Consider the following 17123-nt stretch of genomic DNA (forward strand, 5'->3'; position numbering starts at 1 on the left):
AGCTTACTCAAATTAGTTATGCTTTTCTTTCCTGAAAGGCAAAACCGTATGCTTCCTTCTTTTTCTTTTTCTGGTTAGGCTTTCTCTACCGAGCAAGTTTTAATGTAGAAACAGGCCATGTTTTCAGCAGGGAGATTTGACTGCATTCTCAAGCTCAGGTTTCGCAGTGCAAATTTACACTGCAGATTCCTTAACATCATGGGAATTAAATATGAGGACGGAGTAAATCTGAGCTTTCCAGCTCTTGAATCCTGAGAGCCAAAGCCACTTTTATGGAGTGGGACCAGCAACAAAGTCCGATGAAATTGATTGCCGTAACAGGCTAAAGAGAAAAAAGACAGATGGGTGCTCAGAGGACAGACTTTGACTCCAACACTGGGGTTTAGATCCTTTTCCCCCCCAGTCAAGAATCATTAATCTAGGAACCACAGAGTTTCTACTCTTTCTTTCAGCCTCTTAGAACAGCAAGTGGGGGGTGGGAGGTCAATAAGAGACATGCAAAGGGCTCACCTAAGTCCCAAGAAGAAAAACACACAGCGCTGGTGGGAGGACTGGATCAACTGGCAAGCCACGGGCAGCTGGCTTACTGAGGAGGTATAAATGTGTTTCTTAAACAGCTCAGCAAAAAAAACCCATTCTCTCTTTAAGGGCATGGAGTCTTCCTTAGACCAATGGTGTGTAAGGGTCCAGAAATACAAACCACCCCCCTCGGCTAAAGCAATCAATTTGGGAAGCAGTCAAGAAGTCTTGGAGAAGTCAGGCAGCAGGGAGAATAACAGAAGAGGAAGTGTATTTTGCAGAGTGTCGGGAGCAGAGTCATATATTTTACATGGTAAACAGGTAAAATGAATCCAGTGAAAGACACATGTGAAAAATATACATATACACATGCTCAGAACTTCAGTTAATTTTTAACATAGACAACATTTACAGGGTCCACCCTAATTTCCATGTGTACCCAATTCAGGTACACACTACCTTATTGATCTTTTTGTATTTATACCACACCTTTTCTCCAAGGACACATCAGATTTTCCTATTATACCCTTACAACAACCCTTTGAGGTAGGCTAGGTGAAGTGATAATAATCTATATAGCATGTTAGTGTGTTCAAAGTGCTGCATACGTAGTAATCCAGAAGGCAAGGTAAAGTAAATGTCGGCAGTTCATGATGGGGGGGGGGGGAGTCATGGTTCAGAAACAGTAGCTTGTCTAACACCGCCTAGCAAATTCATTGCAGAATTTGAAGATGGGACTTCCTGATTCACAGCTCAGTTTCGTTGCCACTGTACAACTGAACAAATTGCCTGAGGCTACTCAGCCAATTTCTCAACCAAGTAGGAATTTGAAGCAAACTTTTGCATAAGGGCTAGTCCAATACATTTTGCAGCATGGAGCAAAGTTCCTCCTTACTGGCCCCATTTCACATGCAGAAGCTGACTGAACTTACAGTTGAATTTTACTTCAGAAATTGCACTGGGCCATCAACCTCCACCACACCTGAGAGAAGCAGGCAGCACACAGAGCCTCACCACAACTCCCTATTTGCGGCCTCCAAATCTGTTGCCACAATGCCCCCCCCCCACTCTGTCTAAGACAGTGGTGGCCAAACTTGGCCCTCCAGCCGTTTTGGGACTACAATTCCCATCATCCCTGACCACTGGTCCTGTTAGCTAGGGATGATGGGAGTTGTAGTCCAAAAACAGCTGGAGGGTCAAGTTTGGCCACCACTGGCTAAGAGAAGGGCCAGCATCCTACAGCCCAAATCCACCACTTTCCCACTGTACCACAGACATTCTTAAATTGAGTATCATTTAAGAAGTCAATACTGAGGAAATAATCACATTCATCAGCTGCAGCTTTAAGCTGCACGGTCCATGAAAACTGGCTTTTCAAGTTTATATCCAAGGAAGATGGATTTTAAGGCTTCTCAGTAGTTTGGTGGATTTCGGATGTTCTCTTCCCTCCTGCTCCTCCTCTCCTTTTTCAATGCTTCCCGCAGACTCAATACATCCACGTTTGACACGCTGTGCAGGTACAGATCTTAAGTTCAAAGAGATACTAAAGAAGGATTACAGCACCCAAGGCAATACTGCAGTATAAATTCTCCTCACAGCTTCCAGCAAATCTCATTCCCCTGACAGCAGCAAGCAGGGCTAGTATAGCACTGGAATGCTGATCCTTAAAGGTGCTGAATGGCTAATATGATGATGATGATGATGATGAAGAAGAAGAAGAAGCCGCCCAAACCTGCCTTTTTGGTATGATAGCCTCTCTTCCTACAGGGTCCTCTTGGGCTACCTAGGACAGACAGAAATAAGTACAAGAGCCCCAAAATACATGCTATTTCTAAATGCAAGCAATGGGTTTGCCATGTATTGATCAAAGAGATAATTATGTACAAAAACTGGGTTGGTTGCATTATCAAGACATCACACAGGAAGATAGTTTGCTGCTAATTATAAATGTGACATTAATCAGGGCAATTTGTATAGAAATAACCCCAAGTGCAGGAGGCAGTTTCTCCATGTGCTGTAGAGGGAAGTGAGGGGCAGACAGGGCTCATCCACCTGGGAAGGGAACCCGTCTAGAAGGAAAACATTTTCTAAGCCTCTGCTGCATTGTGGGATATCTTGGGGAGAAGAAAAGGCTAAGGAGTAAACCCTACACAAATCTGGAGTAGAGTATAGAGTGATTTTGTACTACAACTCTCATCATCCTTAGCTTGCAGGACCAGTGGTCAGAGATGATGGGAATTGTAGTCCAGCTGTTTGGGGCACACTGATAGAAGGCACTCCCTGCTACAGAGTGGGGGGGCAGCCCTTTGAACCTCCAGATGAACTACAACTCCCATCATCCCTACCTAGTGGGGCTAATGGGAGTTGTAGTCCAACATTTTGAGGGCCACAAGATAGCCAGTCCTGCACAGAACTCTGGAATAAATCAGGAGCCTGAAATTCAACTTCATGTTTTGAATCCAGGCTGCTACAAGTCCACTTTCACATTTGATTCTGGCATAAAATGTCCGCTCTGATTCAGCTAGATTATAAAAGCAAATGCAATGCCACCTCAAGCCTCTCTGTTAATCAGTAACCACCCTGCTAGCTGCAAACAGTCAGAAAGCACTACAGCTCTGACTTCCTGTTCTGGCACCTGGGCAACTCAGGAAAGGGCTGCCTGCACTGTCATAGAGAGATTGCAGTGCCAGAGAAGGAAGAACAACTCGTCTTAGTAATGAATGCGCTCTGGCATAGCCTGGTGAGAAAAGCTTGTGTCACATGGGCATGATCAAGGTGGAATCGGACTTCATTTTATTAACCTCAAGTGTCCAGCTTTCATATCGCCCCTCTTGCTTCGGAATACAGCTTCCTTCTGCCACCTGCTGGTAGAAGCACAGCCAAAGCAACATTCAAAAGTCTTTGAAAGTCATCTAATCTTCCTTGCTGTATTATATTGTATTGTTTTAATTAGTGTTTTTATAGTTGTTTTGATTTTGTGTGGAGTGCTCTACCTGGGTGGATGGAGCAGCCAAGTAATTTCGTTGTCCCCGAGAGGGGGCAATGACAATAAAGATATTATTATTATTATTATTATTATTATTATTATTATTATTATTATTATTATGTAAAATGCAGCAAGTCCATTGCAACAGAGCCTTGCTGAAAGTAACAGGACAGGGCTGAACCAAACAACTAACTTATTACAGTAGGGCTGGGGCTGCAATATCTAGAGGGTAAGACACTTTTAATTTCATAGAATCATTTATGAAACTTCTGGGTAGCACAAAAACCCAGAAAACTGAAATGGCTGTCCTTGTAGAGTGAAAGAATGCTAACAGGACTTTACACAAAGATCAGCTATCATATAGAGTCAGTTAGAATAGGAAAAAAAGGCTATAAATCCCCTGACCCTACCGAAGAGCTCAAAATGCATAGGGCTCTTGATTCCTGAATGCTGGCAGCCCCTGTGTGTTTTCTGAGTCAGACTGTATGTGCATCAAGGATATGCCTATACTTCTCTGCTATACTTTTCAGTTGGGTAGTCTCAATCAGACACCTCTTAAATACATCTCTATTAATGCCAGGTCTACATAGGGTCACAATGTTCTTTATTTAATATAATTTCTCATATTATAGAAACGCTACTCACATATGACACATTTGAAGCCAAACTTCAATCAGATTATATAAAAGTTGTAGAATTACTCATTCCACAGGGTGGGTTCCACTACCAAGAAGACCCTCTGCCTGGTTCCCTGTAGCTTTACTTCCCGCAGGGAGGGAAGCGCCAGAAGGCCCTCAGCACTGGACTTCAGTGTCCAGGCTGAACGATGGGGGTGGAGACACTCCTTCAGGTATACTGGGCTGAGGCCATTTAGGGATTTAAAGGTCAGCACCAACACTTTATATTGTGCTCGGAAATGTATTGGGAGCCAGTGTAGGTCTTTCAGGACCAGTATTTTATGGTCCCGGTGGCTGCTCCCAGTCACCAGTCTAGCATCCCCATTCTGGATTAATTGTAGTTTCTGAGTAACTTTCAAAGGTAGCTCCACACAGACTACATTGCAGTTGTCCAAGCAGGAGATAACCAGTGCATGTACCACTCTGGTGAGACAGTGTGCAGGCAGGTAGGTTCTCAGCTGGCGTAACAGAAGGAGCTGGTAAACAGCTGCCCTGAACACAGAATTGACCTGCGCCTCTATGGACAGTTTTGAGTCCAAAATGAGTCCCAGGCTGCACACCTAGTCCTTCAGGGGCACAGTTAACCCATTCAGGACCAGGGAGTCCCCCACACCTCCTGCCCCATCCGCCAGAAACAATATTTCTGTCTTGTCAAGATTGAACTTCAATCCATTAGCTGCCATCCATCCTCCAACAGCCTCCAGACACTCACACAGTACATTCACTACCTTCACTGCTTCTGATTTAAATGAGAGGTAGAGCACAGCAGGGCTGGTTTGCTCCCCCAGCACCTTGAATATTGGCCAAGCTACCTGAAGGGGAGGTGCAAAATTACCATAATGTTCTGAGCCACATTTTGTATTGGATTTTTAAAAGGGGGTGCATGTGACCTGGGTAATGCTCAGGGTGGGGAAGGTAGAGCAAAGGAACGATTCTCTTTTCATTGCTGCTCAGGATGCGGAAACAGAGTTTGAGGAACCATAGGAACTCCCATGTTTTCTTGCTGCCTGTTGTCCTTGTTGCGTTAGAATTCCTCAAGGCTACTGACTGGTAGAGTCAATGCATTCATAGCATTTTACAGGTGCAACAGATAAGGATCAAGGGCCAGCTTACATCCCAACCACTCCAGTCTGTACACACACACCCCACTGCCCATCTGTTTCAGTTTGCTAGGGATGAAACCAGCCAGTGTTCTGCATAAAAATGTTCAAAATCTACAACCACAGTTCAAAATCTGAAAGAACAAGGGGAAAAAATACAACCAGAATATATGAAAAAAGAATAAATACCTACTTTATTCCAATCACAGAATCTAGGATTTTAAGCACCAGATTTAAATTCCACTGCTGACAACCCACCTGCTCTCTAATGCCGCATCCATCCCTGATTTAAGAGTCTTTTATGCAAATGTTACAAACTCTCATCTTGTAGGAGCTGGAAAGTGCTGTCAAGACAATCTCCACTTTGAACGTTCTGCTCCAGTGTTATAATTTCCCTGACAATAAAAGAGGCCTACGGTGGCTCTGCTAAGAAAGGGCTGAATTATCACATTTACAGAGTTATGGAAATAGGCATAGCTGCTGTGGAGAGCCATTTACCTCATCAAATTGGGTAATTTAAAGAGCTTGTTGGTGTATCTCAGCACAAAAGCAAGGATCAGGGATGTATGCAAACTGTAATTTCACAGGAGCATTAAAAAAAACCCCTCCCAAACCACAGATTGTGGTACTAGATGCATAGTTTCGTTTCCTAGGAAACTCAGTTTTCACTTTTTAAAAAAGCAAATTTTTTAGTCTTATGATTACCAGTATTTGCTTGAATGTGTCTGGGCAATGCCCTGGTCAACTTCAGAAAGCAGAAGAATTGCAAACTAAGATTTCCAGTGGTGACAGTCCTCTGAATATTTTCAGTCCCCTGAATAGTTCCTTGTTCTTCTCATTACTGGCCAAATCAAGTTTAAAAAAGACACCCACCCCCACCCTGCAAAGTATTTTTAGAGCAAAGTAAACATAGCCCTGGTCCACAGCTCAGTGACAAAGCACAGATACTTGAATACATAAACTTATGGCATCTTCCATTGAAGGAGTTAGATGGGCTGCAAAAGGATCTACTGGGGGAGGATGGTTTAAGGCAGCTCAGTATAAGGCAGCTTCTTCACAACAGAAAGATTCTAATGGCATCCTTAGGCCTTCTGACTGGCTTTGAGCGCTCACATGCTTTCTTACGTTATTGGGTTATTTACTATATCCTAAGATCCAAAGTAGGCATGGCTGCGGCAGTCCCATGTGTTGAAACCAGGAACTTGCTGTAGAACAAGGGTGGTAAACCCATGGGCCAAATCAGGCCTGCCAAGCCCTTTCAAGTGGTTGCTTTCCTCCCCCAGTGCAATACTGCAAGGGGGAGGAAAATCGCTGCCTATGGTCTTCAAAAGTTGGGCCCTTTGTAGGAGAGACAGCAATAGCCCTCAACACTGCAGCACTGGATGTGGTGGAGAGATTTAAATCTCCCCGGGGAAGTTCAGCACTGTGACGGGGATGTGTAGGGTGTGTGGTTGTGTACGTGGAAGAAAGGGTGTGAAAGAACTGAGAAAGGGTAGGAAACAGTGGGCCCAGGATGATCGTGCTCACTTTGGAGAGACCCATTTCTGCTTTCCTCAAGCCCTCCACCAGGGCATGGCCCCTGAAAGGCTAGCCAAGAGCGAATGCCGCGGAAAAAGTTGAGCCATCCCTGCTGCGGAATAAGGAGGTGGGTGAAGAGAGTGTGTACAATGCAAGACCTGCTCCCTCTCCTAGATACTGGGAAGGTGCTGGGAGAGGAGGGACAGGCAAGGAGAGAAGCTTCAGTCACCATGAAGCACATTCCTCCCCACCTTTCTACATGTGTGAGATGAAACTGCTGCCATCTAGCTTGACCCTATGTCCATGCCATCTTCCTCGACATGGCTTGTTTAGAGCACTCCATGTCCACCTCTCCAGGCCACAGAGACCTCTCTAGGTCCACCAGCAGGTCTTGGTGACACTCCCGGATGTTCACTGGGTACCTTGCTCTGACAAACTCATAAGCAGCCAGCAGCCTCATGTGGTGCTTGACCATCAGGTACTGGATGACACAGGTAGGAGCCAGGGAGTAGCCATCCCTGCAGTGAATCAGAACCCGCTTCCTTTTCTCCAGCGAGGCCTCAAGGCACCGGTTGATGTCCCAGAAGCACGGCTGCTGCAGAGAAAGGCGCTCCTCCTCCAAAGGCCCCTGGACGTGCACCTTGAGGCGGGACCAGCTATGCTGGGGCCCTCGGCTGCAGGTGCAAGGGATGAAGCTCAGCCTGCAGTCCCTGGGCAAGCTGCTCACGTCAATGATGCTGTCAATCTGGTTCTTGCACAGTGCCTGTCCACTGTAAGCCGCACGGAGGTTCCCCACGTAGATGAAGTCTGTTACCCTGGCGATGACCGGCTCCAAGAAACCGAAGCCCGCCTGCAGCTCCCTTGGCTTTGGGTCACTGGCCTCCCCGGATTTGAGACTCCCATTGCGGCGCTTCTTGGAGCTAGAAACAGATGACGGATTGGGATTGAATTCAAAGCCGCCCTTTGGCAGCAACGGAGAAAACAAAGAGTTGGAAGACTTGGGCTTGGATGGAGATCCCGTTGGCTTGGAGGGGATGGATTTGGACGAGGAACTGGGTACAGAGGCACAAAACAAGGATGCCCGTTCCAGGGAACCAGTGCTGCTGGCTGCCCCACCACTGTGGGCTTGTTTCATCTATTTGAAAAAGAGGAGAGAGGTATCAATTAAGTTCCTGCCACTAGATTCACAAACTGATGCAGCCGCATGACAGACAACAAACTCTATTTCCCAACAAATGTCTCAGCGCAGACACACTTAGATCATCACTCACCTGAGTATCAAGGTTCTCCAGAGAGACCAACCCACTGTATTGCCTGGCATTGTCTGATGAGAGGGATAAGCAGAGTGTCTGGTGAGTCTTCATGGGTGACCGAGGCCTTGATGAAGCTTCTCTGTGGACTATCTTTTGTTCTGGCACTTCATTCCTGCTCATTATCAAGTCTGGGCAAGAACCTGCAAGAACAGGATGGTTCCCCCCAAGAACAGATGCTCATGAAATAGCTCCCCTTTGCACAGATCTACAACGTATCATGAATGCTAATGAATTGTGCCTCTGGGAAGAGGCAATTCCTTTCACGCAACTCCCGCTGCCATTGCTTTTAGATTATATTTTGCCATGAGCACACACACGGCTTTAAGCAGAGCCTTTCACTGGAAGGTAGCTGTCACATCCGTTTCTATAAGCATTCCCTCTGTCTCAGCATATAAACGTAAAATATGCTAATAGACCACTAACGAAAACAAATTAAAATGATTCATCTACTCCTTAAAATGTGTGAGCTGTATCCTTTGTATGTTCTATTTACAGTACAGCCACTGAACTTAGTGGATTTTAGTGAGCCATGTCCATTAATTTCAATGAGCCCATTCCGAGTAGGACTAACAACTTGAATCAGCCTGATATTTAAGCACTAGCCTGGCAGTCATAGGTGATCAGGAATTCCATTCAGGTGAGAAAGCAAGCTAGAAGAAAGATGGAGTGCTCCATTGCTCCACTACAACCAGAACAGAACCCAGGCTGGCTGCTGGAAGAAGAGGGAAGCTCCCCTCCTCTGTACCCAGCATAGAAGTGCAGCAAGCTGCCATAGGAGAGACTGAGCTCTTTGACATCCTCTGCAAGCTGGTAGGTTTGCTTGCAGGCTAGTAACTTCCGTGGGCTTATTTGCAAGGCTGGTTTAAATGCACATTGCCTGTGCCTTCACAAAGAGCATGCAGTTAATAACTGTATGATGTGCCACTTGCCTTCCAGAGGCAACATGGAAAAAGAACCACCACTGAGTGTTGTTAACATGGGTGACAGTTATTAGAGGCTCTAGGCCTTAACTTGTTCATACATTAAAATTAATTAGTAAATAGCAGTATCTGTTCATACTGAAAGCCCGAGAATACCTTGATCCTACAAATGAGCGTAGCTGTGACAGAGGACAAAATGGCTTATGCCAAAGCAACTCCTGCAGCACCCAAAGCTTTTCCCAGTAGCACAAATCCATCCTGCTAGGCTGCTAATCCATTGCAATCCAGTTACAAAAATCCACAGCCAAACATGCACAGTTAGGCTACGTATTCTGTGCTTCAAATCAAGTAATTTGTTGTTAATTTGGAAGATGCTCTTTTCTACATGCTTATACAACAGAGATTATTCCAGGTAAAGCAGCACTTATATTATAAGATTGCTACTTTGAGTGAAATCTGTTGCAGAAAAGCAGGAAATAAATGAAGTAAATAGGGTTGAGTCCAGTTGTGCTCTTCCACTGCTTGCAGAAAGGCTTTCGATCCAGCAGACGCTTCCACTAAGAGAAGGTGGGAAAGAAGCAATTCTCACCAATCCTTCCTGCAGTCCTTGAAAAATCTGGATCCTCCAGAACAACATGGAAGGTGGCAGGGGTTAGAAACGGGGAATCCACAAAAATCTCCTTCACCTTTCACTAGTCTGCTGAATCAGAAGCCCAAGGAGAAAGCCACAAGGGGATCCAACCCATAACAACAAATTCTAGCTGCTGAACATGCACAGGCTACCATCTTTCCTCCCAGTAAGAATCCAGTGTTTTGCCAGCATCTCTCCATCAAAGACAATAGCTACTTTTGCCCTATTCACTGGATTCTGCACTAAGAGTTGTGAACAAATTCTGTACCCTGAAAAGGTCTATCTGTCCAACCTGTCTCATTCATGCAAAGTATAGAGATGTGCCTATATTTCCTTGATGAGCATGATTTGTTCTCACAGTCACAACAAATGGTGTCACCATCGTTCAAATGTTCAAATTCTTTCTTACCGTCCAGATTCAGTTTCAGTATTCGGTCCACAGGAGCAGAATACAAAAGCAGATAGTATATTGGAATGCGCTGCATACTTCACCTACCTGTACAGTGTTGGGAAAGTGCCACGGGGGAAGACAGGTGCAAGGCCTTCCAAAGGTGCTTTGTAAGCAAGCCTGGAAATTGAGAGAAAAATGCATGTTAGCAAGGAATGGCTTATCAGATAACATCAAAAAAGCACATGTTAAAGTTGATGCATGCAACATACGAGCTGCCACCACTAGTGCAATGCTTATGGTTGACAATACTATTACCATTTAGCACATATTGACGCACCTAAAAAATCTAAGAGCTGTGCAAATGAGTCCTATGTCTGCTGTGCAAGGGACATTTCGCCACAGCAATGTAGTGCTGTGTTTCATTAATGCAGCAAAACACTTGGGATGTTGCACCAGGGAAGGTATTCCAGAGACTGCACTGTGAGACACTCCTTAAGGTGTCTCCTCCTTGAGAGGTCCGGAGGGTGGCAACACGAGAACGGGCCTTCTCTGCAGTGGCTCCCCATCTGTGGAATGCCCTCTCCAGGAAAGTTCGCCTGGCGCCTTCATTATACACCTTTAGGTGCCAGGCAAAAAAGTTTCTTTTTAACCAAACCTTTGGCTGACCTAATCAACATCCTATACCATTTAAAATGTGGCTCTTTTTTGGGGGGGTTATTGGATTGTTGTTTTTATTTTTATTTTATATATTGTGATCTTTTTTTGTGAACCGCCCTGAGACCTCCGGGTATAGGGTGGTATATTAATTTAATAAATGAAATGAAATACTTTGCACAAGGCAGAGCCTTTGTAAGAGGGTTGATACAATAAGCACAAAACTTTCCACGTTGACATGAACAAAGATTGCCTAAAATGGCACTTATGTGTTGTATCAACCACAGATGATCAACTCAAAACGTTTAGAGCAAGAGTAAAGGTTCATAGTCCAAACAACTCCCCAGTACCATGGACAGGCATATAATGATGCTACAAAGATGTGGAAGCTTTGGTTCTACAAACTGAATGGCAGCTCCTGTCATCCCTGACTATTGGCCAAATGGCAGAGGTTGATGGAAGCTGGAGTCCAACAACACAAGGAGGGCCACAGGTTCCCTATCCAGGGCACACACAACAAGAGGTCAATGAGATGCTTCCAGGAAGTCTACAAGTGGGGCATGATGTGGGAAGCATCCAATGAACTCAGAGAAGAAGGCTCCAGATTCAGTCCTTGGTAGGATCTCAGCCCAAGGAAGACTCCACCTGAGACCCTAGAGAGCCACTGCCATTCATAGGAGAAAACAGTGAGCTACACATGAGACATATGAAGCTGATTTCTACTGAGTCAGACCATTGGTTGAAACTGTCTGCACTGACTGGCAGTACCTCTTTTAGATTCCAGACGAGTGTCATTCTCCATCTGACCTAGAGATGCCAGGGATTGAATCTTTGCATGTCAATGCGTTACGGCCTTCCTCTTGGCTCTGTGGACCAGTGACCTTACTTAGTATTAGGAGGCTTCATCCTGAAGACCCACGTGTCCATGGCCCTCCATGGGGCAGGGACAGAGAAAGGGAGAACAAGAAATGGACTCACACAGGGAAACAAGCTATTGCCACAGATCTAGGCAAGTTATCTGAACAATAGGATGCAGATTGGGTGTGCTGGTGTGTTTCAGCATGCCTTTGTGCAATAGAAGCCCTTTGAGGGTACCTTAAGAACTGGGTCTGTCTCTCTTCTCTTACTTACCTGTAATCCCACTTTTCCTAGAATCTGGTCCTTTGTTCATCATTAGGCCTGCCGTTGACTCCATGGCATCCAAATCCAAAATATTTAAGAACAGATGGGCTCTAGACTCTAAACCTGCAGCAGGACAGCTCAGATTTACAGCAGGGCATAGAAGATCTAGGCTACTGGGAGAAGGAAAAAGGCAGAACGGCAAGTTCATATGCAAAATCCTTTGAAGGGTGGTAATGAAACATTCAAGTGTGCATGTTGAACAGAAGCAAGCTTGCATGCCCCAAGAAGTGTCAAACCAAATCTGAATGGAAAACAGGACCAAATTGTTATTCTTACCAAAATTAGAAGAGAGTAAGTAATCTATTACAGTGGTACCTCGAGTTACAAACGCCTCAGGTTACAAACGCTTCAGGTTACAAACTCCACTAACCTGGAAGAGTTACCACGAGTTGACAACTTTGCCCCAGTATGAGAACAGAAATCGTGTGCCAGCAGCGCAGCAGCAGCAAGAGGCCCCATTAGCAAAAGCATGCCTCTAGTTAAGAACAGTTTCAGGTTAAGAACAGACCTCCAGAACGAATTAAGTTCATAAGTAGAGGTACCACTGTATTAGAAACTCACTGCTGAACTTGTAGAACTTTTTTTTTTTTTAAAAAAAGAGCAGGTTGCAGATTCAGAATAAGAATTCAAGTAGAAACCATAAACAGGTTGGTCCCCAACTGAAATGAAGAAAGCAGCAAGTTGCTTGTTAGAGTTCTAAAGTTTCTCATGTTGTGAAAACATGCCAGAGTATGTATCCATATACTGTATGAGCAATAAGATCATCTAGGCATGAGAAAGCATTATATACCTTATGCCTGGGGAAAGTCACAATGAAGGAAAAATGTGGCATAATTAATTGAAATATTCAGGGGAGCTGTCTGATTATTAAAAGTAGCTCTTTAAGTGCTTGCAAAGAGGAAGGTCTCATCCATGGAAAAAGACAAAGTTGTTTGTGAGATGTAGCACCTTTGGAGTTCTTGAATAATTATTCAATAATTTTAATCCCTAACACCACTTGTAGACAAAGCTGTATATCTGGCTGTAGAGAGTCCCCATCAGTTCAGGGTGCAGCTGTAGCCATCTTCTAAGAGCCAGCCTGAAAGCATGTTGCTCCAAAGCATTAGAAAGAGGAACTCTGACAGCACAGAAGTGGATGTTGTGTAGGCGGGCAGGAGAATATCAAGCAATGATCCAGAATCAATATAATGTCTTCTTTCCCGAGTTATCTCCCCTGCCCCCTATGCTCCAGCTTTCATTACACAATGTCGGCTTCTCTGTCTTGTATATTTAACCACCATCCGGCATGATGTTATAAATGTTCCACATTGAGATTAATCACCCCACATCAAATGTGCAAACTGGCACCGTGTTGTAAATGATGTTTACACATTCCCACACAAACCGGAACACGTTCGGAGGCAATCTCCGATTACTTGATATTGGCACATATGCAAGAGAAGGACAGAAGGTAACCACCTGCATGAGACCACCCCACTTGACCCTTGGGGCTGGGCTACCCACATACTGGTCTCATCCAGAAGACAAGAGCATAAAAAAGCCCTAATGGATCAGACCAAGGACCAATCTCCTCCAGCTTCCTATTGGCCACAGTGGCCAACCAGATAACTCCTGGGAAGCAGGATATGAGGGCAATAGTACCCTGGCTACCACGGTTGTCCCCCGCCCCCAGTTCACACACACACACACACACCCCGCGACTGGTATTCAGAGGCACTGGGGTCTTATAGGGAAAATGGCAACGTTGGTGCCCCGGTCCTTTCCCAGAGCACCACAAAGGAGGAAGTTTACGAGCGCACACAATAAAGCTCACCAAGGGAAAGGAAAGAGAAAGATATAAACTATTCTGAGACATCAGACGTAAAACAAACAAAGCAAAACTAGCAATAAAAGACTCCGGGGTCTCCTGGGGTGGGCAGCTCCCCCTCCCTGACCCCATAGCCCACTTCCGTGGCAGAGGCCACGCTACAAGTTTTGCCCGCCGGGTCCCCAGCGCGCCCCTCTCCGCCCGTCGGGCAGCCCCACATACGCGGAGCCGGGGCTCGCAGCTTCCTTTCTCCGCCTCGACGGGAAGTGGCGCCGCGCTCTGCAGCAGAACTTCGGGCTAAAGTTCTGGCTGCGCTTCCAGACGCAGCTCTCGAGGATCGCCCTGCGCTGCACCTGCCAGGAAGGAGCTCCGCGCCCCGAAATCCACGACGGACTCTCGGCGCTTCCTAGCCATCTCTTGGCGAGGGAAAGAACGGGGGGCCGCGAGGACCGTGCAAGGGCAGGATGGGAAATGTAGTCTGCGAGGCGCAAGCGGGACGCCTCCGCCTTCCCAGGAACGCCCCTCGCCTGCCCGCGGTGGGCGGTGAACTGGGCCCGCCCCCGTGGTCGTGTCCCGCGTCTGTATCGCTTGCAGCGCGTGCCACGAAGTGCTTGGCAGGCAGATCTTTTCTCTAGCTCAGAGACAAGGCTGTAGTTGGGGGCGGGGGAGGGGAGAGATCATCTCGGAATCATCTGTCGGATCGCTCGTATTTAAATAAATCCAAAGAACACACTGTGCATTTGCAAAGCGTCCTGTGGGTGGATCTTACTGGTTTGTCTCTTGTAACTCTGAGGTGATGAAAAAAATGCTGCTGTATCAATCTCCTGAGAGCAGATGGGTGTTCGACTGAGATTGACAGTACTGCCTTTAGGTGGTGTATGTGTTTGTGTGGATGGGAATGGAGATTTCCACCCCCTCACTAAGTATGGCTCCTGTGAATAGTCACTGTGCTTATTGCACATGTATTTAAACTTTAATTGTATTTTCATCCTGTAATTTTTGCATATCATTGCCATTTGACTCTATCTCCATTTTCCCACACATATATGCTGTGTGTGCGCACGCACACATTTGCCAGCTGAGAATAACATGTCATGCATCTGATGCTATTCTCACCAATTGAGAATAATATTTATGCGGCTGGTCCATGAAAACTTTTTCCATAACAAATTTGTTAGTCTTTAAGATGCTACAGTACTAGCCTTAAGGATTATTTGGTGGAAAGATAACAGAGTTATAGCCACTCTGACAACGAGCAGGTTGCTGGTGATGTTTCCTAGTTCTGTGTATTGTAGATAATTAAAGGGGCCAGATACTATTACTTACAGTACATATAATTGCAACAAAATCGTTAATGTTTTACTGGTTTTCACTAGTTGAGTGAAAAGCTTGGGTATCCATATAGCATGGTTAAATAGCCAAATGGGCTATTTAGTAGGGCTGTTTACTAGATGAAGGATCTTGTTTCTCCCTACATATACAGATTGCAAATAAAGAGCATGCCATTTTTTTATCAAGGCATATTCGGCCATGGTATCAATCTGAGCAACAAAAGATTGCTATCACATTTGAAAGCTCAATCTTACTTCTTTCTCCACGTGGAAATTCTGAATGTTATTCTGTCTTATTGTGTTATAAAATATGTGCATTCATTACATAAAATATGTGCATTCGTTCCATATAAATGTAAAAGTATGCTTTCTGAGTTGCAGGGAAATGTATTTTTAGAATGATTTATTTGGTACCACATTTATTTTACATAGATAACTGTCCTTCATGGTAAATAGTCTCTGTTACCGCTGTTTTGCATCAAAAGTAAGCCTTGTTGAGTTCAAGGTCTCTAAGTGTGTTTATAGATTTGTAGGCTTAATTCAGCTACTAGACTTATGCTGCAGTCCTAGACCCACTGATCTGGGAATACTTCTAAATACAGGATTATGCTCTAAAATACACAGGAATCCTGCAGTTCAGTTTGGTGGCTGAGCAAAAACATTCAGTTTGATCCTTGGCCATATTTCAAGGTCGGCTAAACAAGTAGGAGGCAGCATTACAATGATGCAGATCAGTTTCCTCATTCTTCTTCAAGACTCCAGCTGAGAATTGCTAAAAGAAAATATACATAATGGCACTTACCTAGCTTTAAAAGCAGGAGTGTCCGAGACTGATGAACTGGTTTTTATTTTTGCTTCCTTGTTGCTAAAAACTTGCCAATTTGCAGCTCCTGCTGGGGCTGCTTGAGTAAATCAAACAGCCGAGCAGCCCCAGTCATTTATGAAGGGTCTACTCCTCCACAGAGCCAATTGCGATTGGTGGACCACTGCTCATTTTGGGTATCCAAGATACTGCTCTCTATATGATGGCAGACGTCACTGCCTGAGATCCAGAAAGTCTTTGCTTGCTTGTTCCACAAATAAAAGGAAGAACCTGTTTTTAATATCATCTCACAAATCCATTTGTGGACAATAAACCCTGCAGGGATAGCGAAGAAGAAGTACCAGGAGTAGGAACAAGACAGAGTGGCATAATGCTGAGCTACACTTGACTTCCAAAGAGCTTAGTAGCAGAAGGAATCAAGATCTTCTCCTAGTTATTGCAGCATTTATTGACACACTTGATAGTAGTGGCAGGTGGCAATTGCAATCCATACATGTCTCTGGCAACGTAAGCGTCAAATGTACCCAGCTGGAACAAAATAATGATATAGCATGCTCCTTTGTATCACACTGAGCATATTTATTCTTTGTTGGCCCCAAACATAATAAATTGAAAGCATAAAGATTTATTTGTCCCTCCCTGCTTGCTTGCTTTTGTTGACACACAGATCTTGTTTCAGATCCCCATAACTCGCAAATCAATAGTCAATTGTAAATCAATAGTCAATTAGTTTTTGTTACAATTTACTTTTGATTTGCGAGTAGGGACCACTCCCACTATTGAAACTTATATTGGCCAGAGTTCTTGGTGTGCTTCTTTCTTGGTATACTCTAAGGAGCAGGCACACATACACCTGATTATTACAGAAAAAGAAAGTACTCCATGCAGCTCATCATTAAACTGTGAACTCTCTCCCACAGGAGGCAGTGATGACCACCAAATTGGATGGTTTTAAAAGAGGATTAGACAAATCGTGGAGGAGAGGACCATCAGTGGCTACTAACCATAATGGCTATGCTCTGCCTCCACAGGCAGAGGCAATAATGCCTCTGGATACCAGTTGCTGGAAACCACAGGGAAGGAAGAGTGTTCTTGTGCTTGGGACTTTCTTGTGGGTTTCCCTTAACCATGTGGTTGGCCACTGTGAGAACAGGATGCTGGACTAGATGGGCCATTGGCCTGATCCAGCAGGCTCATATGTCCTCTGAAACCTGTCTAAAATACCTAGCAGCAATGTTGAAAGGAGAATTTATTTGATTCTTTCAATTTAA

The 17123-nt window shown here is 44.9% G+C and overlaps 1 protein-coding gene across 1 annotated transcript; it reads right to left on the reverse strand.

Annotated features, from left to right (window-relative positions):
* Window positions 1–6241: 6241 nt before the first annotated feature.
* On the reverse strand, window positions 6242–14314 carry LOC309365829 (uncharacterized protein). Its single transcript, XM_081904339.1, has 5 exons — window positions 13921–14314; window positions 11841–12004; window positions 10161–10232; window positions 8072–8253; window positions 6242–7935 (listed from the first exon to the last, which is right to left on the reverse strand). The coding sequence occupies exons 2-5, from the start codon at window positions 11902–11904 to the stop codon at window positions 7096–7098; spliced, it is 1158 nt and encodes a 385-aa protein (XP_081760465.1). The 5' UTR covers window positions 11905–12004; window positions 13921–14314; the 3' UTR covers window positions 6242–7095.
* Between the last annotated feature and the right edge of the window lie 2809 nt (window positions 14315–17123).

This window comes from Podarcis melisellensis (genome assembly GCF_964234715.1).
Source record: "Podarcis melisellensis genome assembly, chromosome: 1".
In the NCBI taxonomy this organism is placed as follows: domain Eukaryota; kingdom Metazoa; phylum Chordata; class Lepidosauria; order Squamata; family Lacertidae; genus Podarcis; species Podarcis melisellensis.

Coding starts and splice junctions, on each gene's coding strand:
- LOC309365829 (XM_081904339.1), bottom strand. CDS start 11,904: ATGGAGTCAACGGCAGGCCTAATGATGAACAAAGGACCAGATTCTAGG. Junction 10,233..11,840: donor TAGGAAAAGTGGGATTACAG/GTAAGTAAGAGA, acceptor CTCAATTTCCAG/GCTTGCTTACAAAGCACCTT. Junction 8,254..10,160: donor ACTTTCCCAACACTGTACAG/GTAGGTGAAGTA, acceptor CTGTTCTTGCAG/GTTCTTGCCCAGACTTGATA.